This window comes from Cryptomeria japonica, chromosome 7 (genome assembly GCF_030272615.1).
Source record: "Cryptomeria japonica chromosome 7, Sugi_1.0, whole genome shotgun sequence".
NCBI lineage: Eukaryota > Viridiplantae > Streptophyta > Pinopsida > Cupressales > Cupressaceae > Cryptomeria > Cryptomeria japonica.
In genome coordinates this window covers 822899464-822927248 of record NC_081411.1, presented here as the reverse complement: position 1 = coordinate 822927248, position 27785 = coordinate 822899464, and the positions used below count along the sequence as shown (strand labels likewise).

Here is a 27785-nt window from a genome sequence, read left to right as displayed (position 1 = left end):
TCCCAACTAATTTTGACATGGGTACAAGTGAAAGGGTGGTTCTCATGTACACACACACACATCATTTTACCTCTCTTCACTTTTGATATTGTATGTAAAGCATTCTTACTTTCATATATGAATGTATGTTTACCATTCTTCTATCCTTGTATGTTGTATTAAAATCTATTGCAAGGATTCTTGTGGGTCAATTTATCCCTCTTAGTGATTTCCAAACCTTAGCCTTCATACTATAAACCTCCAAGGACTGGTAGCATAAAATGATGTATAAGTTATTTTAACATTTTCATTATTTCTCTATGTTGTGGTAATTAGGAAGAAACATTTATAATCAAGTGGTGCATCACCATATTGCTCTTTGATGCACCATTTCTTCACTTTACCTTTGTGATTCAATGTAATAGGATTGGTTGTGATGATTCTAATTTTTGGTTGGGCCAACATTTTGTATCTAGGTTAGAAAGGAAGTTGGCCTTCTCTAAAGGTTTTCTCTCATTTGCAAGATCACATCTTGGGATCATTCTCATTGTATTATTGGAATGTTGGTCCGGTTCTAGTAGGGTGCAATTTTACGTGACAACAATACCCTAGCTTGATTCTAGTTAACTCAACACTATTTGGCCATTCCATTAACAAACCTTAATTTGTCAACCTTATATACATCATGACAAAATTTTGGCAACAAATTGGTGATGATTTGGCATGAACTTCACAAATCAAGCATGCTATTTTGAGTTCAAATAAGTTTGAACTCTTTACCATTTTGTTTTTTATGTTTTCCATGATAGTAACACATTATAACATGCATGTGTTATGTCTTCTAGACCAAAAAGTGAAAGGTAAATTTCGAATAAGCTCAACCACTTTTGGGTCCCACATCTTTTTTCATTTATCCTTTATTTTTTATCATAATATATAATATATATTAATATCATTCATAATATTATAAGATAAAACGAGGGCTTCACTTAGTGAACCTGGTTATAGCACACGTGTATTCATGACATACTAAAGAATCCCCCTATTTTCAAAAAAATATTGCTCTAAACTCCTTTTTTGTTACCCCCTCCCAATACACAACCCAAATTAAAAGCCCCCCTATTTTCACCACACGCACACATATATAATAACATAATATAATTAAATATATACTATATAATAATTATTATGTAATACAACGAAATACCAAAAAATAAAAATAATTATTATGAATTCAAGGAAATGGGGATGGTGGTGGAGATGAATGGTGGGGATGAACATTTGGATAGTTGATTTCAAAATAGGGCAATGTTTTTTAATCATGGTGTACGTTTTATTAGCAATACACCTATCACTTGCATTACTATATAGTTTGAGCCTACTTATTATCCATGTTATGATCATACAAATTTACATCACCAACAAAATGATTAAGAAAGAAAATTGGATATACGAAATTTTAATTTCATACTAGCTATTTAGAGAGAAAATAATTTCATACTAGCTATTTGGATATACAAAATAATTATCATGAATTCAAGGAAATGGGTATGGTGGTGGAGATGAATGGTGGGGATGAACATTTGGATAGTTGATTTTAAAATAGGGCAATTTTTTTTAATCATGATGTACATTTTTTTGGCAATACACCTATCACTTGCATTACTATATAGTTTGAGCCTACTTATTATCCATGTTATAATCATACAAATCTACATCACCAACAAAATGATTAAGAGAGAAAATTGGATATACAACATTTTAATTTCATACTAGCTATTTAGCTATGTTTATTCTTCAATATGTAGATGATTAAAATGGAAATGGAAATGAAAATGCAAATATTTTAATGATATGTATGAAATAATAATTGAGACAATATTAATTTTCTTAAATTGTAATATTTTCAAAAAGCCATGAAAGTTGACGTTGAAGTCATTAGCCACTTGCCCACTTTTTGTGATTGGCTCAAGGTGACGTTTTTGCCATTGAGCATTGAAGAATCTATTTATAAGAGTCAAAGATCTTTAACAGACTTTGTTAAATTTCTTCCACCACTACCACTAGCACCATCTCTCCCATATCCATAATAATTAATTATATATATGTGCATACATTTAATTAAGGTTATTTTTATAATTTGTATTAGAGTTATAATTTGAGATTCTTCATTTGTTTAAAAGGTAGAATTTTAGCTTATTTTTATGAGATTTGCTTGTGCATATGATCCTTATCTTGATTTATTTTTAAAATAGCAAATAGCTGTCTTATATAAAGATTACTTTCTCTACTATAATTTTATTTTTAAAATTAGATATCTATCAACATATTCTTCATAAATTTTTAAAAATATAGATATGCTAATATAATATCTTCAAAAGATATCTCCAAGATATGTATGTAACAATCTATTTAAAAAGAAAAGGAAAAAACGTTGTTGAAAGTCCAAAACGGCATGGAAAAGATTTACACAATTTCTTTATTCAAACTATTTAAAGAATATAGATATGCTAATATAATATCTTCAAAAGATATCTCCAAGATACGTATGTAACAATCTATTTAAAAAGAAAAAGAAAAAAACACAATTTCTTTATTCAAACTGTTCAAAAAGCATCAAAACAAATCACTGTCATCTTCACGAGGAAGAGTCCTCCAAGCTGAAACTTCAAATCAAAACTAAAACTAGATGCACTTAACAGACAGCTGTTCAAACAGCCACACATCACAAGGATAATGCAATGACAACTTGTTTAAGATCACGAGTCGCCCGAGATAGATTATCTTTAAGGGACCCGAAGCATCTGGGGAGAGAGGGGTGCTGTATCTGCTTTGGCCGAACAAAATGTTGATCTTTGCTGTTGCAGTGCATTAGTAGGCCAGAGACTACAGCTTGCAGTTGGTGCCAATGGCACTACTGGCAAGTTCTCACAGTTGCACACCTCAATCATGAACCCATCTGGGTCATGAAAGAAAAGCTGGTCTACATAGATACCCATTTCTTCTACAGTGCGCTTAACAAGTTTGATGTTCATCTCTTCAAGTTTTTGCTCAACTTCCTGCATGTCAGTACACTGAAAAACAACAAATGGAAAATCATCAGAAACCTCAGATTTCTTTTTCCTTTGAAAAAATCTTAAAATAATGATACCCAAGTACCTGAAAAGATATGTGATTATCCATGGGATTTATCTCTGTTTTTGTTGGCATTTTCTCAGGCTCCGGGCCCTGCAACAAATGTATTCCAATTCCATAGCTAAAAAGCCTACAGAATAACACACAGAAACATAGTCAGTCACTGCCAGAAACATATTACAAATAAATAAAGGAATAATCATTGATCATCCTTGATAATGGGTCAGGAACGTGACCAATAACAGCTCTTTCTATTCTGAGAAGCTTTTGATTTCTAATCAACTAATAATTAATTAATTATTTAATTCTGTTTCATAGTCTATGATATCAGACTATTTGCTTTTGGGTTTATAGATTGCTCGCAGCATGTAGAGGCATCTAATTGTATTTCGAATACCAGATGTACATAACCTACCTTTTTAGGATTAGAACTTTTAACTTTCTTTCAAGAATACAAATTTACTAGAATCCAGAAATATGAAGCCACTATTCAGAGTGCAGGATGGATCAACTAGACTTGTAGAGATTTAATACACAAACCTTAATTCTTCAAAAAAATCTTCGAGTAAGACAATGGATCTTACCTTTCTTAAAGGTGGGTTAATTCTCACCCGATTGTATCCAAAAATCCTTCTAATTAATTATTAGATAGAGAGGTGGGATTCGTAAGGTTTTACAATATCACTTGTCAAGCCCATACTAAGCAAAAAATTCCCTTTAATTACATACACAGGGATGAGATTATTAAGCTTTACCAATACTACAATCACCTGTAAAAAGTAAACTATACAGTTCCATTATTGGTGATCACCAAATGGCCTTCACCTGCTTAGCACAGTTTGATTTGTTTTACAGCTAAATAATATCTTGGCAAAACAGAGTAGATTCCTTTATGGAAGATCTCCTTAGATGTCCTGAGGATTAATTTGAGTATTTCTCTCATACTACTAAGAATGGGTTTACACAGAAGGGGCTTGGCCCCCTGTTTTGATTTGAGGAACAGTTCCATCCCTGTACAAATATCTGTATATGTATTTTACAAATTTTTAACTGCGGTTGATGACTATTGAAAGCTTCCTCTTCCAATTTTTATATAAACTTCAAATTTTTAATCTCTATTTAAAATTTTCTTGAAAGCAATTTGAAATAAAAACAAAAAAAACAAATAACCCTTTCCTTGAGACCACCGCCTATGACTAAATCCCCCGGGGATTGGAGATCTCCTCCAGATGGGTTGGGCTTTTGCATTAAATAAAAGGAATCCTTGTGTTTACCCAGGGCATATTCTACTTTTTTACTGCTCAGTTCATCATGATCTGCCTATTATTCTATTGTGGAGCATCTACCAAGATGCTTGGGTATTCTGAAAGTAATCCTTATGTAGCCCAGGGCATATTCTACTTTAACACTCCTCAGTTCATCACGATCTGCCAATTATTCTATTGTGGGGCATCTGCCAAGATAAACTATGGGTATTCTAAAAGTGGAAGCAGCAGATCTCCGAATTGGCCAGCTTTTATTTTAATAATTAAAAATCATTTTTTCTTCACAGTGATGCCATCCTAGTATATTAGCATGTCAAATATCATATGTCGTCTACAGATTGCAAACCCCACAAACGAAAACTGACAAATAAACATATTATTTAAAGGTATAGCAATCGGTCTCGATCAGATCTCAAGCACTTGTAATAAAGATTAAGTGGGTTACAGAGTCACTGGAAGGAGGAACAGTAACTCAAAGGTAGTAGTATTTTTAACAGGGTGGAAGGATACCTCTTAATTTTGAGTTCTCGGTAGAAAGGGTTTCAACTATACCAAAACCCTCCATTAAGAAAAAGCAAAACAAAATCAAATCAGAATCAGAAACCCTAAAATAACAACTCTACTGTAAATTCTATCCCCAAATTACAAAACAAGCATAGAGAGAAGGGAAGAGAAGTTCAGATCCCCTCCAGGGAAGAAAGTTGCGGACGAATTTAGGCCCAATGAAGGGTTGTGGAGGCTATCATGTATTGTATCTTAAATTACTCACCATGCTCCATCGAAGCTGAAAGATCCAGGTCTCTTAATTGGAACAAAACCCAATACATTTTCGTAGAAGTCGAGAGAATCCTGAACAGATCTGCAAACAAGAGATATATGGTTTAAAGATACAAGAGGCAGTGCCCCGCCCTTACCTGTAAAACTCTTCATTGTTCTACAACACCAGACGAAGAAGCCAGGTGAAAACTCTCTTAGTCCTCTGTCCAACCAGAAAAGTGAATCCTACTTTCAGGGAAACCTCAGAGGGCCTTTTTATGGAGGAATTCTACCATTAATTTCTGGATTACAGCTCATGGCTCATGTAAACATTACATCACAAAAAAGACACATTACTATATATATAACTTATAAACCGTGGCAACTTGCAAATGCTTCTCTGGACAGCACCATACACTTGGCGACAAGAACTTCGACGTCCACGTCAGATGCCTCGTTCGCAGTCACATTGGCAGAGAATCTTTGGAGGTGGTTATTCCACGTGTCCGTGCAATCTGACGGATTAAAAAGCACGCGTGAATAAAATAATACAGGGTAAGTAATAGGTATTACGGTCGGCGTGTACTGCTGATCAACTGACTGCACTTGCTGCGCTGGCAGATTACCATCCATTCCTTCATTAAATTTTAAATAAATAGGAGCTTATATTTTCATTTTTTTTTTTTATACTGCTTATGATGTGGGCTCCACGCCAATGTGGTGATGTGACTAGATGAGTAAGTGCTCCTCGAAAAGCGCTCCAGCATCTTTGTTTGTTTTGAATAGATTACCTAGGTAGGCCCCACCGTAAAATGACGGTTCTAAATAGTTTGACCACGTTAGGAATTCCCCATTATTTTAAACATTTGCTTGTTGCTTATTTTTGGTGGAAGCGACCTCTATTATTTTTAGTACTATATTACCTAGTTATTTCTAATAAAGAGAAGTTTAGCTATTTATAATAAATAAACCATCCAAAACTTGAATATGTTTTATAAATATTTTTTTGGCTGGATTAAAAGCTTAATTATTTGATGTAATTTCGTTACATTAATTTAATATAGAAAAAAAGTTTAGTTATTTATAATAAATAAACCATCCAGAACTTTAATAGGTTTTACAAGGGTTTGAGCCCATTGTTTTAGCACTTCAGGTTTTATTATTATTTTGGAGGCATGTCTAAAAAAATATTGTTTTTTTGGAGCAACATTGATATTGTCTTTTTAATGTACGGTAGAGAGACATTGATTCTTTTCTTAAGGGCTTATAATTATGGTGTTTTCAAATCACTTTGAAGTGCTTTTATTTTTATGGGATCAGATGTTATTCGTTCGGCGGGGATAAGTGAATGCAAGGGATGTTGATCGTGATAGATGAGATATATATTTTTTTAATTAATATTAATAAGTATTTTACAATGATAAGAGTGTATTAAATATAAAAATCATTTATATGTCAAAATAATAATAAATATAATATTTATAGAATAAGCAATACATGAAATTCATGTCTTTGTGTATATAACAAATAAAACAGTTTTAAAATTAAATAAAATATTTTTTTATTAAATAAAATAAAATATTTTTTAAACAAATAAAATGACTTTAAATTGACATTTTTAGATTTTTTTTACATAAATATATTTAAGATAATATACTAGCAATTATACTTTAATATATTTATGATATTAATAGTTAGACCTACGAAATAAAGAAAGTGAGTTCAATTGAATAGCATAATGTATTGTAAAAGTTAAAAAACCTAAGAAAACACTAGAAATGGTGTCAAATGAAATCATACTTGCAACAACTACTCTTTAGGAATTGCATATTGCTAAAAATGCCATCTAATTTCATAAAATTCTTTCCCTTTTTGTCAATATTTTCTTTCCATTTTCTTCTCAAAAATTTGATCGCACACATTATTATTAATACTATTAATACAAATTTAAGATTGCTTAAAAATAAATAGAAAAATTAAAATATTTATGAAACCACCAATTCGAGAAACAATATCTTTTAAATAAATTGAATAGTGATTACTAGCCAAAATAAGCTAGCTAGTCACATCAAATCAAATCAAATCAAATTTCCCTACATTTTTTTATAATTTTGACCAATCAAATCAAATTTGATGAAGAAGAGGATAGACTTTGGTAGCCAAAATAAGATATTATATAAAACAAGAATAAATTGACAAGAAGAAATTAAAGTTATTTATTCTTTAATTTTGTAAAATTAATTCTAACAATATGCAGTTATTTGACTAATATCTTCTTTATCCAAGCGACATTAATATGTTTTGAAAATTAAATAAAATTGTTTATAAACATTAATTTAATAGTCAAAGATTAATTTTGACCAATAAAATAAAGAAATATTTATATTTTGACCAGATTCAAAATTACTATTGCACAAAATTACCATTCCTTCATAAATAATAATAAATAAATATAGACTTACATTTTCGTGTTTGTTTTATACTTTGTTTATGATGCGGGCTCCACACCTACGTGGCGATGTAACCAGGGAAGTAGGTGTCCCTAGGAAATCGTGCCCAAATCTTTGTTTACTTTGAATAGGGAATAGTAAATAGACTAGGTAGGTAGGTCACTCATGAAATGTTTTAATCACTTCAGGAATTCTCCATTATTTAAAGCGTTTGGTTGTTTTTTGTTTTTTTTCTCACCGGTAAAAAAAATCTTTAAAATGTTTAATAAGAAAAACAATGTTTATGGGGGTTTTAGTATATTTTTTTAGAAGTGTAAAACAATACAATGTCTTTTTCACCGACTTTCAACATTCAATCTTTTTTTATGGATGGCACAGAGAAATTATTTTACTAGCAATTGCATTCTTGGTGTGCAATGGGTACGCCGAAGAGGTTTTGAAGGTTAATTAGAAAAAAAAAAAAATCTATTTTTTGTCTACATGTGTATAGTACATGAAGTCAATTAATAGATTCTATAACAAATGATTTTATTTTGCAACAAAGGTATTAATCAAAAAGCTTCAAATCAACTATGCATACACTTATAGGGTCAAGCTCCATTACGAATAGGCTGATGTTATGTTTGCAACATAGATAGAGAAGCAGAGAGAAGGAGAAGTAGAGTTGGGAAGAGTGAAAGGATTGAAATGGAGGAGAAGGGGAGAGATAGAGATGAAAAAGATAAATATATAGAGATAAAGAGGGAGGGAGAGATAAAAATAGATGGAGATATAGAGAGAGGTATATAAGAGATAAAGATGCAGAGTGATAGGGAGATAGAGATATATAGAAGAAGCAAGAGATATAAAGGAAATGGGAGAGGGAGAGATAGAGAGAAACATATGGTGAGATGGGAGAGAGATGGGTAGAGGAGAGGGAAAGAAGGGGAGATAGATCAATATAGAGAGAGAGGGAGAGGATCAATATAGAGAGAGGGAGAGGGAGAGAGGGATAGATAGATAGATAGATAGAGAGAGAGAGAGAGAGAGAGAGAGAGAGAGAGAGAGAGAGAGAGGGGGGGGGGGGGAAGGGGGGAGATACATAGAGAAATAGAGATAAATATATAGATTAGGAGAGATGAAGTTGTTGGGATTAAGGTGCCTCAACCTTAGGAGTCCCAAGTGTAATTTTAATTAATTATTTAATTGGTCCTACATGTTGATTTTAATTAATTTAATGTTATAATATAAATTTCCAAAGTGCAAGCAACAAGTGTTTGAGGAGGAAGCGGAATTGTGACACTTGTCACAAGCTAGGAACTTTGAGAAGAAATTTTCTTTGGAGCTCTTCAAATCTCTGCTCTTGCGACAAGTGGTTGTGTAGTTTGTTTTCCTTTTCTTGTGCACGTTTTTGGAAAGAGTTTCAACGGGACCAAATCTTCCACATGGATAGACTTGGAGCAAAATATAAAGTTCTTTTTTTTGGCAGAAAGGCTAGATTTTCTTGGACACCTTGCATTTGTGGAATAAATAATATTTGTATTAAATATTATTTATGAAAGAGTTGTGCAAAAAGGAAGTTTCTAGAAATATGTTATAGATACATTGAATGTGGATGCTTTTGAGAAGTCGCTCCCTTTTGCATTGTCAACTCTATAAATACAATGTGTTGTAGAAGAGAAGTAGAGTGAAGTGTTTTTTAAAGACGTCGTTATGCTGCTAGAATCATTCTAGAATTAGATATCATAGTTGAAGACACCTACAAGAGCATATACGCTACATATTGTTTGTAATAGCTTTTTACTATAATACAATTGATCTATGCTTTGGTGTGGTGGGTTTTTCCCAAAAGGGTTTTCCCACGTTAAATCTTCTATGTCATGTGTTTATGTTAAATCTGAAATTTATTTGTGTGCGTTTTTCCTTTATCTGTAATGTTGTTTAGGGGTTTGCAAAGAAATTTGCATTCACTCTCCTTGGGGGTTTGCATTAGGAAGGTTGTTTTCGCTCCTCTGCTTTCCTTTCATAACTTAGTGCGAGAGAGAGGGAGAGGGGGGGGGGGGGAGTGATATCGATAGAGGGAGATATAGATAGATGGAGAGGGATAGAGAGAGGTAAATAGAGCTAGAGAGATATGGATAGAAATAGATAGAGAGGAGTGATAGGGAGATAGAGATATAGAACAAGATAGATAGATTTCATAAGAGAGAGGTAGATATAATGAGATATAGGTATAAAGGAGGAGGTGGAGATAGCGAGATAGAGATGTGGGGGCATGAGTGTGAGAGAAAGAAGGTGACACAGACAAGTAATATAGAGGCATAGAGAGAGGGAGAGAGATACAAAACTTTAGAGAGATAAAAAAATACAAAAACAGATAGGAAACGAGAAACAAAGATTGTATTTATATTAGTAAGAGAGAAAAATGAAGAAAAGATATATAAATAGAAAGAGAGAGATATGAGAGAGTAGAGAGATATAGAAAGAGGGAGTGTTAGTTAGAGAGGGAGAGATAGGGATAAAAAGAAGACATAGATAGATAGTTATAAGTTGGAAGAAAACAATAAAAATATATATTTAAATATATTTACTATTTATTTATAATATTAAATTATAATTATATTTATTATATATTTTATGCATTATCTTATATTAAATTTGTATTATATATTCACATTATATAAGTATGCACATATAAACATATTTTTAAAATGAGATAATAAAATTATATATTTTAAATAATACAATTTTATCTATATTAAATATTATATTTATAACATGTAAAATAATAAATATAATTTAGAAATAATTATTAATTATATATTGATATTTTTCAATGTTATTTAATTTTAAATTTTTATTAACTTCCATACTATGATACACAATAAATATAGCATATAAATAATAAACTATATATTTTTTAAAAAATTATTTTGATATTTATTATATTATAATATTAATATGTAAATAATAGATTGTTTAATAAATTATATACTTTATAGATATTATTTTTTAATATAAATAAAATATAAAAATATTTTTATACTATGTAATATATAATATAAATACAACTATAATACTATTTTGAAACAAATTTAGTCATTCATATTATATAAAAAATAATATATACTAATAATTTAATTATCTACATCAAATATTATATTTAATATAGTTTTTATATAGCACACATCAAAATATTAAAAAAAAAAAAAGAGTTCTTGTGGTAAAATTAAGCATTAAAGCTAAAATTTGAATTTTTTATATTAAACGTGAGAAGTAAAATCAAATTTTAAAAAGTTAAAAAAGCAAAATGAAACTTTTCAAAAAGATGAAAAATTGATTTTGATTATGTAATTTTTTTATAATCTTTAAGATCATGCAAGTTTCATGTTTTTAATGTAAAATATTAGTGAAATTGTTTTAAAACAATTGATCAATATTTTAAAGAAATTTAAATTAAAATATTAATATTTTTAAAAATTTAATAATAATAAAAATTAATGGTATCCAAATTAATTTGTTTTATATATTATTAATTTTTTTAATCAAGGATCAAATTTTAATATTAAATTTCACCTTTCATTGAAAAAAAAAATGAAATTATTTAATATGTTTTCTTTCTTATCAAAATTATTTTATAAATTAAAAATTTGTCTTCAAAATTGATTTTAATTGTATTATTGTGTAAAAAAATTATTTTTGATAAAAATATAATATAAAATAGAAAACAAAATAAAAATAAAAATAAATGTATGCAAATATATTTTACTAAAGACTCGTTTATGGGTTCCCTAGGGTTAATCCTTTGTGTAATGTTCCTGAAACTGATGAAGTGAGCTAGTCAAAACCTGAGAGGGGTTGGGTGAAGATTAACTTTGACGGGGCTTCAAGGGGGAACCCAGGCACCTCAGGTGTGGGGTGTGTGGCCTGTGATGATGAGGGGAAGATTCTCTTCACAAGTGCTAAAAGATTACAGGATGGAACTAATAATGAAGCTGAGGTTCAAGCAGCGTTGTTAGCTACTAACTTGGCAGTGAATATGAAGGCTTTGAAAGTCCACTTGGAGGGGGATTCCCAAGTGGTGATTAATGCTCTTATGAAAGGTGACACCTTGTGCTGGAAATTGAATAAGTTCATAACTATTATCTGTGCAAAATTAAAACCTTTCCAAGACTTTTGTATTTCCCATGTAAAACAAAGTGGAAATTCCCTTGCTGATGGTCTGTCCAACGTGACGTCTGAGCTCCCCAAAGGTGAGGTGAAGTGGTGGGATAGTAATGATAGCAATGTGCGATAGAGTTAAGATGGTCTGCCAAGTACAGTACTTCTGCAAAATTGATATGTGCGACTTGCGGCCTACTTTTTATCCAAGGAGTTGATTCTGGATCGTGTTCTATGGCCAATTAATGTCGAATGTTTTTTGAAATGGCAACGGTTGTGGTGCGTGCCTTCTTAATTGCTAAAATTGGTATTTTCGCTCATTCAATATGATTGTTAAGAGTGTTTGGTGGGGAAGATTATGGTTTTTTGCAGAGCTTAACGGTTTGGAGAGGCCTCCAGCATGGAAGCTAATTTTACCCTAAAATCTTCTAAGTTGATGCCTACTTTCTGGGGTCCTGTTCCTACAAAGAGGCTCAAGAATATGTTTTTGGCGAGAGACCCCCTATTTTTGAAAGCAGTTCAATTGGTTCTTGGCAAGGAGGTGGTGGTAATTGGCGATAGATATCGTTCAAGGGTTGATATCTATTCTCTCATCATGGCTTGGGGACTAGACTTGGGTTACTCAAGCGAGGAGGTTAGGAAGGTGATGAGGATGATTGTTTTGGGTGCATATCTTCTAAACATGGAGTCTCTACTGGAGTGGGTTATTCTAGGTTGGGGTTTCAATGTCTCTGAAGGCATTCCAGAGGAAAATGTAGAGCTTCGGGCTAGACACTCGAAAATTCCTTTTTTGTGACGCTGTGAGGAGGTCAAAGCCAAGTTCCGAGATGATGCAAGGCGAGGATGGGAAGGTCTGGTAATCCATGTTCAGATAATGGAGTTGGAAGAAATTATCAGACAAGCGAGAGAGGAATCTAGGATGGTGGACAAGGTGCGGAGAAGGCGATCGATTACCAAGCGTCTTTTAGCGAAGTTAGCAAAACAAATCGAGGAGGGCAGTGTGGTTGGTAGTTTGAACGGGTTGGGGGATGTTCCAAGTTCACAAAATGTTGTTGAATGAAGACTAATGAATCATGGCGAATAATGGTACCTCTCGGTACAATATCTTTTGTTTTAAATTTAGTTATCCCGTGTTTTATTTGTCAAACAATTTATGCCATTTTGGCACGATGTAATTGGACTTCTTTTTTATAGTGGGGGTGGGGGAGGGTTTTTGGGTTTTTGTTTGATGAACAACATGATTTTGATATGGTGGTTTGGTGTACAGAAGGTGGTATTTTGGGTGGATGACGGTTTATCATGTATTGTCTTAGTTATCTTAATAAAATCATAAAATTACCAATATATATATATATATATATATATATATATATATATATATATATTACTAAAAAAATTAAATTATTCACTACTTTTTATTCAATTATCTGTAATATTCTATAATAATTTAAAATTTATCTTTCAATTTAATTTTAATATATAATTTATAAAAAATAATAATTTAAATTAATAATATAATTTTTAAATTTAAAATTTAATTTCAAAATCTAAATGTTGATATAAATAATAATTAATTAAATTAAATTAAAATTAAAATAAATTAAATTAAAATATATCCAAATATAAATATTAATAAAAATAAACAAAATTCTAAACATTAATTTTATTGAATTGATAAGTAAATAAATATGTAAAATTAATTTTAAAGATAATAATAAGTTAAAAGAATTACATAAAAAATGAAACAATCAAATCATACATGAAACCAAGTAAATATTATAATTACAAAATTAAAAAACTATTCAACTTGTTAGTTAAGGTGTTCTCAACTTTGATTTGACTTTATTTATTGGATAATTTTTTTTGCCTTTGCTCATTTGCCACTGCTCAGAGTATGGTAGGTTACATATGGCTTCTTGTTCATACATTTTATTTTGAAAGGACAGCTGGGTTTCATTTATTTTTTTCAGTTTTTGAATGAATGAATGAATGATTTTACTAACGTCCCCGAGACCGATCAGTCTATGGGACCAAGAAATCACAGCTTAGGATAACTTCATAATCTTTTCCATGTCAGATCTCCTACTTTGAATCTTGACCAAAAAACTAGCAGTCTGATTGATCTTATCCTCGCCAAATAAATGCCAAATAAATGATGTTTGTTATCACTTTTCAAGATGAACTCGTATTGAGCATAAATATATGTTAGACAGTTCAAATAATCAGAAGACAATTGAGAGGGGGGGTGAATCAATTGTCACAGATTATTGAAACCATTAGCAATTTAAACTTTAATATCAGAACCTAAAACATTAATATCGAAATAGCAGTTAAACCAATTAAGTATAAACAATAATCACATAATAAAAGACATCCACATAACACCAAAATTTCTATGTGGAAAACTCGGTAAAGGAAAAAACCACGGTGGGAAGCCTACCCATAGTCATATAATACTTTTGCAATAAGTATGTGAATTACAATTGAGGGGCTTGCACTTGCAGGAAGGCCAACAGCCTAGAGCGTACTACTCATTACAAAAGGAGCCTCACTGACTACATAGAAATCCAAACTACAATCCAGAGAAGTATTGAACTGCAAAAGATAGCATCTCCTATGCCTGAGTACAGTTCTAGTTAAGCTCAATATCGAAGGACTAAATCCTCTTACATAAACCCAATTCAATCTCCAATGATCAACCAATTCCTCTACCTGAATGATATTATATTATTCGCACATTATATTCCCTAACCATGACCTCTAACCATAACCATGATGATCTATAATGAGATCTTACATCTATATATATAAACCCTCAACCATAAACAATCAGGTCGGCCACCAGACAATAAACCAATTACATAATTACAAACCATGTTGGCCTAAGACCAAACAAATAATATCCAACACATAAGACATCTCGGAAATACATTGATAGGTTCAATCCACACGTTACATTAAAGTCAGTCCATAACCTAGATCAACTGGGACCTAGTACAGGTCCACATGCTTCAGCAATGATCTCCATCGGCCAAGTCTTGAACATGATCACTAATAGCATCCTGAAACTCCACGAGAAGCTACACGAACACCACTAATGCAATTCATCAAAGATCTCCACCAAAATCTCTATCGGTGAAACCCTTGTCGGAACTAGAAACCAAGCTTCTAAGCAAGCAGGATAGAATTCGATCACCAGACCAAAACCAATAGACCAAATATGAGCATGAGTATCATGAACAAGCCAATTGCATCATCATACTATATCGGAGTCTACCAGATCATGTCAGATCCAAGTCAACCAGAAACCACTCAATTTACTAGAACTAGAAGGGTTTCAGTAAAGCATCCAAACAACTAGTGTTGGCATCAATGACAAAACATCAATGCAACACATAATCAATTCCACCAAATGGCCAACAATCTCCCCCTTTAGCATTGATGGCAACACTAGATGTGAAAAACATCTAAGTACCAAGAAATGCCAAACAAGTCTCCCCCAACGGAAGACAACCAACAATCTCCCGCATACAACTTTGAATATTAATATCTCTCCCCCTTGTGAAAAATATCTCTGTAAAGCTCCGAATTTCTCTTTCTTTCTCTTTTTCTTTTTCACTTTCTTTTTTATTTTTCACATCAATATCACTCCCCCTTTGACATCAATGCCATAAATATGACAGAAATATCAAAGCAAAAGCATAAACAACTGAATCACAAAGCTGACTACTCCCCCTGAGCAGTAGCATCCCACATTAGTGCCAGAATGAATAGTATCTCTGATAGTGCATGCCAGACTGATGCCAACCCGCATCAACCAAGTCTCTATCAGAGGGACAGAAACTCCTAATCTGTCTCTCAGGTACTCAAATGATTCCTTGGGCAAAGGTTTAGTGAAAATATCTGCAAACTGCTCTTTAGTGTTCACATAAACTAGTCTAACTTCATTTTCTTCCACCTTTTCCTTCAAAAAGTTATACTTGATAGATACGTGTTGTGTTTTAGAATGAAATACCGGATTCTTTGATATATCAATAGTAGGAGAATTATCACAGTGAATAACTACCTGTGTGGGGGAAAAAGTGACACTAAGCAAACATGCCCTAATCTCACTTTCAATCACACATTTGTGGAATACGAAAGAGCCTAGAGGTATCACACAATTGGCTACTTCTTTTTGTGGAAGAGAGAGCCACGAGCTACCTATTAGGATTTCTATTCCTTTGTTGTAATTGAAAGATAAAATGATGCAAGTTCAATTCCCAACCCCAAAGTGCAAGTATGAACTAATAACAAGATTGCAGAATTGAACTTAAACTATGGAAAGCTATAAACACAAGAATAAGACAAGAATGAAAATGCGTACCCGGAGTCAAAATCTGAGTGAAAATGTTCGGGATGGGGGCGTGGGCGCCACTGTCCTGATTTTGCCCCTAAAACTGCTCCTGAAACTGTTGTTTTGCAACCTGAAAAGCTGTCAAAAATGCTGAAAATTGCTGTCTGACAGAAGGACCAGGACGCCCAGCGCCCCTGTCCCAGGAACCAGGGCGCCCAACGCCCCTGTCTTGGCAGGACCAGGGCACCCCATGCCCCTGTCCTGGTCTTTTTCTCTGAAATTTGGTGTGAAGTTCAGTCTCAACCTGCTTCTCCCAGATCTGCAACTTGCGGCGTTGTCCGAATCCCGAAACCTGCACTTATATCTGAAAAGGTGTTTTGGGCGGCTATATAGGGTTTTGCCTTAGTCAAACCCCCGCTTTGGTGATTTCCACCTCCACGAATAGCCAAGTTGTATTGTAAAAGTAGTGTGTGCAGACCTTGTGTGTGTGCAAGATCCTAAAATGCAAGTAAGCAAACTAGAGCAACCTAGAAAGTAAACCCTAATTGCTTGCAAATGATAATGTAAATGCTCCAAATCAAGATGTAAAGAGATCTAAAGCATGAATACAAGTGATATAATGAGGCTTATGCAAAGACATGAAAACAACATGAAATCATACCCAACCCCAAGGGAGGGGTACAAGCCAATCTTCAGTCGGTGATCCCTTATTGCTCTTCAATGCCTTCAAAGCCCTAAATGGATGAATGAAATTGATAGATGCTTGATGGATGGATGTTGGATGTTGTTGAAGTCTTCAAAGATCTGCCCTTTCGCTGCATAGAAAGCCTTTGAAACCAAAATTCCTGGATCCTTTCAAATGAAGAAAGAGAGCTCTTATATATGAAACCCTAGGTCTTAATTTTTGGCCGACCTAGAGATTGAATCTCCCGCCAATTTCTTGGGGTTAAGCTTTATTTTATGATTGGATCGTGCTCCTAAAATTTCGGGAAAAATGTCCGGGACCATGTGCACGCCGGGCGCCATGGTCCCGACAACTTTTCACCAAATTTTTAGGGCCGTCGGATATGATGATTTTAGAGAGAATCCCGAAGTTACAGGTGATTTCAAGATGTTTTGACCCCCGAAATCAAGCCCCCAAGTTCAAAATAGGACCTAATTAGGGTTTTTGATTAAATGATGTATTAGAGGAATAAAATGAAAGGGGCACACTTTAATGAAAAGGGCCCAACTTTATGATATGGGAGATGATAAAATAGAACCTTAGACCTAATTAATTTAATTAATTAAGTGCTAAAGGGGAAATGCAATGCAAAATGCAAAATGCGCCAAGGCGGGTGCTAAACTAGGTGTGAAATTGTACCACCCTAGCAAGTGCGTACAATTTACGATGCTACATTTAGCCCCCACTTTAGCGGTCATATGAACACTACGTGCATATGCAAGCTAAAGTACAAAAAAGTAAACATTATTTGAAAAAGGATATATCATAAGTCTGTCGAACGAAGCCCCCAGCGGTATCTGCAGTACACAGTTAGGAACCACACCCTACAAAACACACGTTAGATCACAAAATCACCTAATGCTTACTAAGGAAGGTGATGAAAATTCGAGGGTAGCTATATGCCCCCCCTGTTTCGGCTTGCTAATTTTAGTGAGTTGAAATAGGGTATCATGTTTACCACTTTGAATTGTTAAAGAATATTGATGACAAATGCTCACAAGAAGATTTGATATGACATCAAAAACTAATGGAGAATCATTTGGTAAGAAAGAGGACTAAATCTCAATTCCAACACAACAAAGAGTGTGAGGATTTGAGAGTTCTCTAACACAAGATGAAGGATGTAAATGGAAACAAAATGCAAAGAGAAGAAAAGAAAGGAAAAAAGCATGAATACACACATTGGTGATCCATGAGAAGAATAGTGAAAGAGAAAACATGGACTTCTCGCCCCTAGATCTTGTCTAGGTGATCCATGGGAAAAAGGACATGGATAACTAGCCCCTAGAGTCTGTCTAGGTGATCCATGTAAGGGAGGAGAGTGAGAAAGTCTAGCCTTATGCCGCTAGTTCCACTCAACCTCGTGCATGTGTGTGTAAGTGAGGTTAGAAGCACCTCATAGGAGTCTATGCCCGAGTATGCTACAACCTTTATATGTATAGTACAAAAGCGTGACATCTCGCTCTAAGAGTCTGTGCTCTGGTTTCGAGAATAATCACCTTGCATAAAAGAAAAATGGAGACATCTCGCTCTAAGAGTCTGTGCTCTGGTTTCGAGAATGACCCATTGCTCAAAAAGTGTAATGTTTATGTCATAAGCAAAGTAGAACAAGGGTACCTGCCTTCATCACAAAAGAAGATACCCCAAAAATGCAACAATGTCATAGATCCAAGCAAGAGATTTTTGCACTCTTTAAGCAAGGATAAGATAGTTGAAAAGGGATATTTGTAGTATGTGTAAAGGAGATCCTTAGAGGAGAAGAGATCTTTGTACAAAAGACACCTATCCCCGAGAGGAATTGTGTTAGACAAATATAACATCTTCTAGAATAAGACAAAGAAGAGAATAAGAATGCAATACTTCCTTCTTTTGTGAGTTGAAAGTGATTCTTAATAAAGGATGATGCTCTTTTTAACCCAATTGGGAGAGTGAATTCATTATGGATGTATTTTACCAAGTGCAAAAGAGGTTGTAGTCAAGGACTTACACCTCTTGTAATAGAGAATCCTTGAACAAACAACAACAAATGCATACAAGGAATAACATCAAGTAATAAAGTTCACACCATCCACGAAATAGGAAAAAGTGGATCCTTAGATAAAAATAAGGAAAGATCATTGCCTCCCAAGGATAAGGACAATGAGAAGGACTTACACAATCTTCTAGGGAGAGATCTAGACATAAGTAAAATGTACTACATACTCACATGAGTTCATGCAAGCAAGACATTAGTGTATGTAAAATGCTCCTCACCAAAAGTGGGTAAGGTAAGAAAGAGAATACACATCTTCTCCCATATCTAGGAAAAGAGGATTCTAAAAAAAAGATGATCAATATTTCCACACTATTACCCCAAAGGGAAATTTTAACCATAAAAAGAAGAGATGTATGAAATCACTCTTGTCCCCATAGGTACAAGAGATAACATAGAAAATTAGCCTATTATGTTGCTTCAAAAATATGATTGCACTTGAAATTGTACCATCATGAATGACAATGAGCCCCCAGTAAATGAGCTACCAATGTCACATAATGATGAGCAACATAATAGCCATTAATGTTATTTAAAGACATGATAGATTAAATGAGGTATTTGAATATGACATGCTAAATGCTCAACTATAAGTGAGATAAAAAACATGTATAAAATGATAAAAATTGAAGAAGAAAAGTCACAAGAAATCTTAGAAGAGGGATGAGTGTAATTCATTAGAGCCTTATCCCTGGAGGAAAGGACTTTATGATGAATAGGAGATAAAGATTCATAAGTGGATTTAGAAATTTGAGGGGAGTCATAAAGAGATTTGTTCATCGCTAAGATTTCCTTATGAGGGGAATGAGAGTTGATAGAAGTAGAAGATGATTTAGTTGAAGTGAGATCATCATCACTACTAAATATAGCATTCACATTGAGAGATGGTCTTTTAGATGCTTTGGTGGGCTTAGAAAGATTATATCCAAGTCCAAATGAATATTCATGCATGTTATGTTCTAAAGGAACTTTAATTCCTTGTTCATTTGCACCACAACCATTTCCACTATAGCCACTCTTAGCCAAAATATGGAAACCACGACCAGAACGATTAGCCATTTCAGAAAGAAAAGGTGGTTTTTCATAAGACAAAGAATCAAATCCTTCAGAATTAGAGGTATGAGGAGAAGAAGTTTGAGAAGCGGCCACAAAATTATTGCTCATAGGTTCAGGTAAGACTGATTGATCTCTAGTTTCTTCCTTCTTTTTAACTTTAAGCTCTCTAGGAGGAACCCTATACTCACCTACAAAGGTGGGATTAAAATCAAGAGATCCCCAATCATCTTTTGCGAGAACCTTCTTAGGATCAAAATCCTTCTCATGTGTAGATTCAAGTTGAGAATAATCTTCTTCAAGAGCTCCAGACACATCCAAAGAATTTTGATTATCAGAGGGTGATGATTCATCCATAGGTATCTTGTTTAACGAGTCATCACTAGAAGAGGAAGGCTTAGAAGAACTCCCTTTGGAAGTAGATGTTTGCAAACAAGCTTGAAAATTAGTATCACCTATCAAGGTATATGTCTTATTATTATAAATAGATTTAACTTGTCTATGCAATGTAGAGGGGACAGCTTGCATTCTGTGAATCCAAGGTCTCCCTAATAACAAGTTGTATGTTAGATTTCCCGACATAACATGGATAGGAGTAGGCAAAGTAATAGGTCCCGTTGTGATGGGTAAGGTGATAATACCTAATGAAGACTTAGCCACATTATCAAAGCCTCGAATGGGACGAGAGTCAGGCTCAATAAGGGATGTATCCACATTCATCTTATGCAATAGATTAATGCTACACACATTAAGGCCATAACCATTATCTACCAGTGTTCATCTTATAGCAGTGTCATTTATGATAACCACAATCATCAAGGGATCATATTGATGTTGAATTTCACTAGTAGGCAATTCATCTTGAGTAAACACAATTTGAGCTTTAGGATTCATCACAGAGTTAACCAAAGACACTATATTACTAGATGTATTAGGTGGAGGAACATTCAAATCTTTCAAGGCATCTTGTAACATTCCATGATGAGTGGAAGAAGTTTGGATCAAATCCCAAAGGGATATCTTAGCAGGGGTAGCTTTAAGTTGTTCTATGAGATCATAGTCCTTACTAAGAATTTGTGAAATACGAGGAGCTTGAGGAAGAATAGGTTGGGAAGGAGGAAGTGAAGTTGGGATAACTGGAGGAGGATTAGGTTGCCTATTGTTTCTTGTGTTATAGGTATGGGCAACCGCATGATAACTCTCTCTAGTTAATTGCTTAGCATACTCATAAGGGCTCTTAGTAGAATAACCTCCTTGCACAGTAATAATAGGTTTCTTAGGAGTGCAAAAAGAATCATTAGCATAACCACCTTGAACCACTAAGATAGGCTTATTTAAAGGTTGAGAATTTTGAGACGGACAAGCACCTTGGATAGTGAAGAGAGGTTTGTTAGGTGTTCCATTCACATGTATCAAATTAATTGGGGATGGTTTAGAGGAATGAACAAAAGTGTTGGAAGAATTGTTGATAGTCTTCTCTTGCACTAAAATCTCATCACGGATTAAATCAATTTTAGGAGAGAGACAAGGGGTAGGCATTGATGTTCTAGTAGGCAGAGTAATACTAGGAAAGGTCATATCATCCTCTATCATCAAAGGATCTACATGGGAAATAAACTCTCTAGGAGAAGGATCAACATTACTCTCTAAAGTCTCACTCTTGAGAGGGAGATCTTTGAAAGAGATGTTAACCATCTTGTCTTGAACTAGGGTTTCCTTATGAGTAGAACCAAGTTGAGGAGAGGGAGATGCTTTATTTTTAGAGGGAGAATAATTGAGATTCAAGGAAGGTGAGAAACTATCAAGGAAATTTTCAATCTTGATTTCATCCCCTTTGGCTAGGGTTTTCTCATGGGGTAGAGAATAATCTACACCTTCTTCTAATGGTTCATCCCAAATAGTGAGGTTGTTGAAAGGAATGTTTGAAGTATTGTCAATTTCGGGAGAGGAGATAACATTGTTTATTAATTCCTCATCCTTAGGAGGGAGAGGATCAATAAATGTGTTAAAATCATCCTCTTTCCTCAAAATATGTTCAATATGATCTTTAGGAGAGAGAGAATTAAGGAAATTGCTTATTATTTCATCTTCTTTCTCTAAGGGATGCTTATGGGTAAGACAAACTTTAGGAGAAGGGTAAGCATTTATCATTAATTCATCATCTCTAGTTGGGATTTTGTTGGAAAAGGAAATGCCATCACTAGGAAATGTAGGGATAATGTCATCTTATTGCACAAAAGGATCCTCATGAAGGGAGTGTTTTTTAGGAGGAACATGAACATATTTCTCCAAAGATTCATGCTTAGGAAGGAGATCTTTGAAAGAAGTGTTCATAACCTCTTGTTGCACTAACATGCCCCCATTGGAAGGACCAACTTTAGGAGAAAATAAGTCAATGTCCATCAATACCTTTTCACTTAGAGAGGCATCATGTGAAGTAACATTAAGAAAGGTGTTTATGATATCATTCTCTTCCTCTAGGATAGCTAAATAGGAAGGGCACATTTTAGGAGAATTGTCAAGATCACTCTTAAAGTCTTCATCCTTAGAGCATGGGAGAGTCTCAAAGGGATTGGTAGCAACTCTTTTAGGCACTAAAATGTTGTTATAGATGGAAGGAGGTTCTTTAGGAGAAGGAAAAATTGAAACAAGGGAAGTTAACCCATTATCACATCTATGAAATGAATGCATCATGACAACAATTTTCCTTTTTCAAATGATAACACATGCAAAATAGAAGGAAATGTTTAATTTTAACCAATGCAAGCACTTAGAATGTAGATTTAGAAAATGAAATTTATGATTCAAATGAGTTTGTAAATCAGATTTGAAATTATTGATCCCAATTAAGCTATCCACAAATTCAACTTTGAATTGAAAAATTAGGGTTTTAGCAAAAATTTCCTCTAAATTTTTTTTGAATCTTGCAAGAAATTAAAACTTGTAAATACAAGTTTGAATTTGAAATAGCATAAACACTCAAATCAAAATTAGAGAAGATTGGAATTCACATCAGGTTCACCAAAATGTGTGGGGGAAAAAGTGACACTAAGCAAACATGCCCTAATCTCACTTTCAATCACACATTTGTGGAATACGAAAGAGCCTAGAGGTAACACACAATTGGCTACTTCTTTTTGTGGAAGAGAGAGCCACGGGCTACCTATTAGGATTTCTATTCCTTTGTTGCAAATGATAGATAGAATGATGCAAGTTCAATTCCCAACCCCAAAGTGCAAGTATGAACTAATAACAAGATTGCAGAATTGAACTTAAACTATGGAAAGCTATAAACACAAGAATAAGACAAGAATGAAAATGCATACCCGGAGTCAAAATCTGAGTGAAAATGTTCGAGACGGGGGCGTGGGCACCACTGTCCTGATTCTGCCCCTGAAACTGCTCCTGAAACTGCTGTTTTGCAACCTGAAAAGCTGTCAAAAATGCTGAAAATTGTTGTTTGACAGAAGGACCAGGGCGCCCAGCGCCCCTGTCCCAGGGACCAGGGCACCCAGCGCCCCTGTCCTAGGGACCAGGGCGTCCAGCGCCCCTGTCCTAGTAGGACCAGGGCACCCCACGCCCCTGTCCTGGTCTTTTGCTCTGAAATTTGGTGTGAAGTTCAGTCTCGGCTTACTTCTCCCAGATCTGCAACTTGCGGCGTCGTCCGAATCCCGAAACCTGCACTTATATCTGAAAAGGTGTTTTGGGTGGCTATATAGGGTTTTGCCTTAGTCAAACCCCCGCTTTGGTGATTTCCACCTCCACGAATAGCCAAGTTGTATTGTAAAAGTAGTGTGTGTGCAGACCTTGTGTGTGTGCAAGATCCTAAAATGCAAGTAAGCAAACTAGAGCAACCTAGAAAGTAAACCCTAATTGCTTACAAATGATAATGTAAATGCTCCAAATCAAGATGTAAAGAGATCTAAAGCATGAATACAAGTGATATAATGAGGCTTATGCAAAGACATGAAAACAACATGAAATCATACCCAACCCCAAGGGAGGGGTACAAGCCAATCTTCAGTCGGTGATCCCTTATTGCTCTTCAATGCCTTCAAAGCCCTAAATGGATGAATGAAATTGATAGATGCTTGATGGATGGATGTTGGATGTTGTTGAAGTCTTCAAAGATCTGCCCTTTCGCTGCATAGAAAGCCTTTGAAACCAAAATTCCTGGATCCTTTCAAATGAAGAAAGAGAGCTCTTATATATGAAACCCTAGGTCTTAATTTTTGGCCGACCTAGAGATTGAATCTCCCGCCAATTTCTTGGGGTTAAGCTTTATTTTATGATTGGATCGTGCCCCTAAAATTTCGGGAAAAATGTCCGGGACCATGTGCACGCCGGGTGCCATGGTCCCGACAACTTTCCACCAAATTTTTAGGGCCGTCGGATATGATGATTTTAGAGAGAATCCTGAAGTTACAAGTGATTTCGAGATGTTTTGACCCCCGAAATCAAGCCCCCAAGTTCAAAATAGGACCTAATTAGGGTTTTTGATTAAATGATGTATTAGAGGAATAAAATGAAAGGGGCACACTTTAATGAAAAGGGCCCAACTTTATGATATGGGAGATGATAAAATAGAACCTTAGACATAATTAATTTAATTAATTAAGTGCTAAAGGGGAAATGCAATGCAAAATGCAAAATGCACCAAGGCGGGTGCTAAACTAGGTGTGAAATTGTACCACCCTAGCAAGTGCGTACAATTTACGACGCTATACTACCGATGCATCACAATCCACCTTTATATCCTTCAACATTTGCTTCATCCATAAAATTTGTGTACAGTTAGTAGAAGCAACAACATACTCAGCTTCAGCAGTAGATAAAGAAGTACATGACTATTTCTTACTGATCCATGAAACCAACTTCTTTCCAAGAAAGAAAGCTCCACCCGAAGTACTTTTCCGTTCATCAACATCTCCAAGCCAATTAGCATCTATATATGCACATAAAGTAAAATCATCATCCTTAGGGTACCACAAACCATATTTTGATGTACCTTGTAAGTATCTAAAAATCCTTTTCACTGCCATCTCATGTTTTTCTCTAGGATCACTCTGAAATCTTGAAACAATACAAACAACATTGATAATGTCAGGCCTAGTCTGAGTCAAATAAAGTAGACCACAAATCATAGATTTGTATATTGTAGGATTTATCGGTGTAGAAACATCTTTTCTTGTCAATTTCTCACTTGTAACCATAGGCGTACTTACCAGTTTAGAATCTCCCCTACCAAATTTATTCAACAATTCCTTAGCATATTTAGTTTGACAGATGAGAATACCTTTGTCAGTCTGAGTAATCTACAAACTCACCAATCATAGACATCTCAAATTCTTTCTCCATATTCTTAGAAAATTTTATGCATAACTTATCTTCACCTCCAAAAATAATTTCATCAACAAATACTTCAATAATCAGCATAGCATCATCAATGATCTTGTAATATAAATTACTGTCAGCACTTCCCTTAGTAAAACCAAGCTTCAAAAGATATTTATCCAACCTTGCATACCAAGCTCTAGGTGCTTGTTTCAATCCATATAAAGCTTTCCTTAACCTACAAACCATATTGGTATCATCCGGTAGTGAAAAACCATCAAGTTTCTCAATATAAACTTCCTCATAAAGATCCCCATTCAAAAATGCACATTTAACATCCATCTAATAAACCTTGTAGTTTTTATAAGCAACATAGGCAAGAAATAATCTTAAAGCTTCAATCCTAGCTACAAGTGCAAAAGTCTCTCCATAATCAATTCCTTCCTTTTGAGAATATACTTTGCAAACCAATCTAGCCTTATTCCTTATAACTTGACCATCCTCATTCAATTTATTCCTAAAAACCCATTTAGTTCCAATAAAAATTTTATTTTGAGGTCGAGGAACCAAGGTCCATGTGTTATTTTTCTCAATCTGATCTAATTCTTCTTTCATAGCTTTCAACCAATGTTCATCTTTGCATGCCTCAATTACTGATGCCGATTCAACTTGTGAAATTAAACATTACTCATTATTTGCCAGTCTTCTTCTTGTCATCACTCCATTGTTCTTATCCCCAATGATTTGATCTTTTGAATGATTCAATCTCACATACCTAGGAGTCTTCTTACTTTCTATTCTTGTCCCCTGTTCTTTAGTTACTGTAGAATTCTCTGATACTGCCAGAGTATTTGATTCAACACTCTGTTCTGGTACATGTGCTACCGGTTCAGATATAATCATTTCTACTGCCAATTCCTTCTCATAAACTCTTATTTGACTTCTATTCAGCTCATCTACTTTTACATTAGCACTCTCCACAATTCTCTGCAATCTCTTGTTATAACATCTATATGTTTTTCTTTCATTAAAATAACCAATAAATATGCCTTCATCACATCTAGGATAAAATTTCCCAATAATATCATCTCTCCTGATATAACATTTACTACCAAAAATTCTAAAATACTTAACTGTAGGTGTATTGCCAAACCATAATTCATAAGGTGTCTTGCCAGTTTCTCCTTTGATATGTACTCTGTTGAATGTATAAACTATTGTACTCACTACCTCTCTCCAATAGATATGAGGTAGACTAGCTTCCATCGTCATTGTTCTAGCAGCATCTAAGATAGTTTTGTTCTTCCTTTCCACAACCCCATTCTGCTGAGGTGTTCGAGGAGCAGAAAATTGTCTTCTTATACCATGCTTGTCACAAAAGTTATTAAACTCACCGGATGTGAATTCTCCACCATGATCTGATCTCAAACATTTAATCTTTAATCTTGTCTCAGTTTCCACTTTAGCCTTAAATATTTTAAACTTTTCAAATGCTTCAGATTTTTCTTTGAGAAAAGTAGCCCACATCATTCTAGAATAATCATCAATGATTAGCATGAAATATCTATCACCATGAAAACTTTTAACTCTAGCATGGTCACACAAATCAATATGAATAAGATCAAGAACATCATTTGATTTATCTTGTATGCTTCTAAAAGAGGTTCTGACTTGTTTACCCATTTGACATTCTTTACATCCCTAACTGCCTTAGTTGAATTGATCTTCACAATGCAATCAAAATTCACATGACATAGCCTTTTATGCCATAGCAAACTCTCATCAATCTGTGTAACCAAACATGTCTTCTTACCAGAGTTCAAATGAAATATATTACCTTTTGTCTGTGTACCGGTTGCAATCTCCAAGCCAGATCTGTTAATGATTTTGCATTTTCCATCCTTGAACTGTAATTGAAATCCCTTATCTACCAATTGTCCTACACTCAAAAGATTATGCCTCAAACCTTAAACATAATAAACATTGTCAGTATTGTTCTTACCATCCAATGATATAGTTCCTTTTCCTTTGATCATACATGCTTTGTCATCTCCAAATCTAACTAGACCACCATCAAATTCTTGCAAAGATAGAAACTTCCCTTTATCTCCAGTCATATGATGTGAACAACCACTATCTATTACCCATTCATCCTTGTCTTCAATTTCAGCAGCAAGTGCCTTCTCTTCAGGTACATTATCTTCCAGTGTTGGATCGTCTTCCTTTATAGCCAGAAACACCCATTCTTTCCCATTGTCGGAAGCACTACTAGAGTCTTATGTCAGTTCATCATCATAATCAGTAATGCCTTCCTCATCCACTATATAGCATGATTTGTCTTTATTTTTCTTGTATTTATACTTGTTCTGATATCCAGGGTTAGGCTTAAATGATCTTCTAACTCTTTCTTCAAATCTTGAATTCCTTTCAGGACATCTAGATGCAAAATGACCAATCTTATTACATGCAAAACATTTAAAAGGTGTTTTTCCTTCATACTTACTTCCTACCGATCCTTTAGGTACTCTTCTAGCAAATAGTGCTTGAAGTTTCTCAAACTCATCATCTTCTCTCTTCATAT

General features: G+C 34.2%; 1 protein-coding gene across 1 annotated transcript; it reads right to left on the bottom strand.

Annotated features, from left to right (window-relative positions):
- Positions 1–2554: 2554 nt before the first annotated feature.
- LOC131028722 (glyoxylase I 4) lies at positions 2555–5459 on the bottom strand. Its single transcript, XM_057959061.2, has 3 exons — positions 5149–5459; positions 3139–3244; positions 2555–3053 (listed from the first exon to the last, which is right to left on the bottom strand). The coding sequence occupies exons 1-3, from the start codon at positions 5307–5309 to the stop codon at positions 2766–2768; spliced, it is 555 nt and encodes a 184-aa protein (XP_057815044.1). The 5' UTR covers positions 5310–5459; the 3' UTR covers positions 2555–2765.
- Between the last annotated feature and the right edge of the window lie 22326 nt (positions 5460–27785).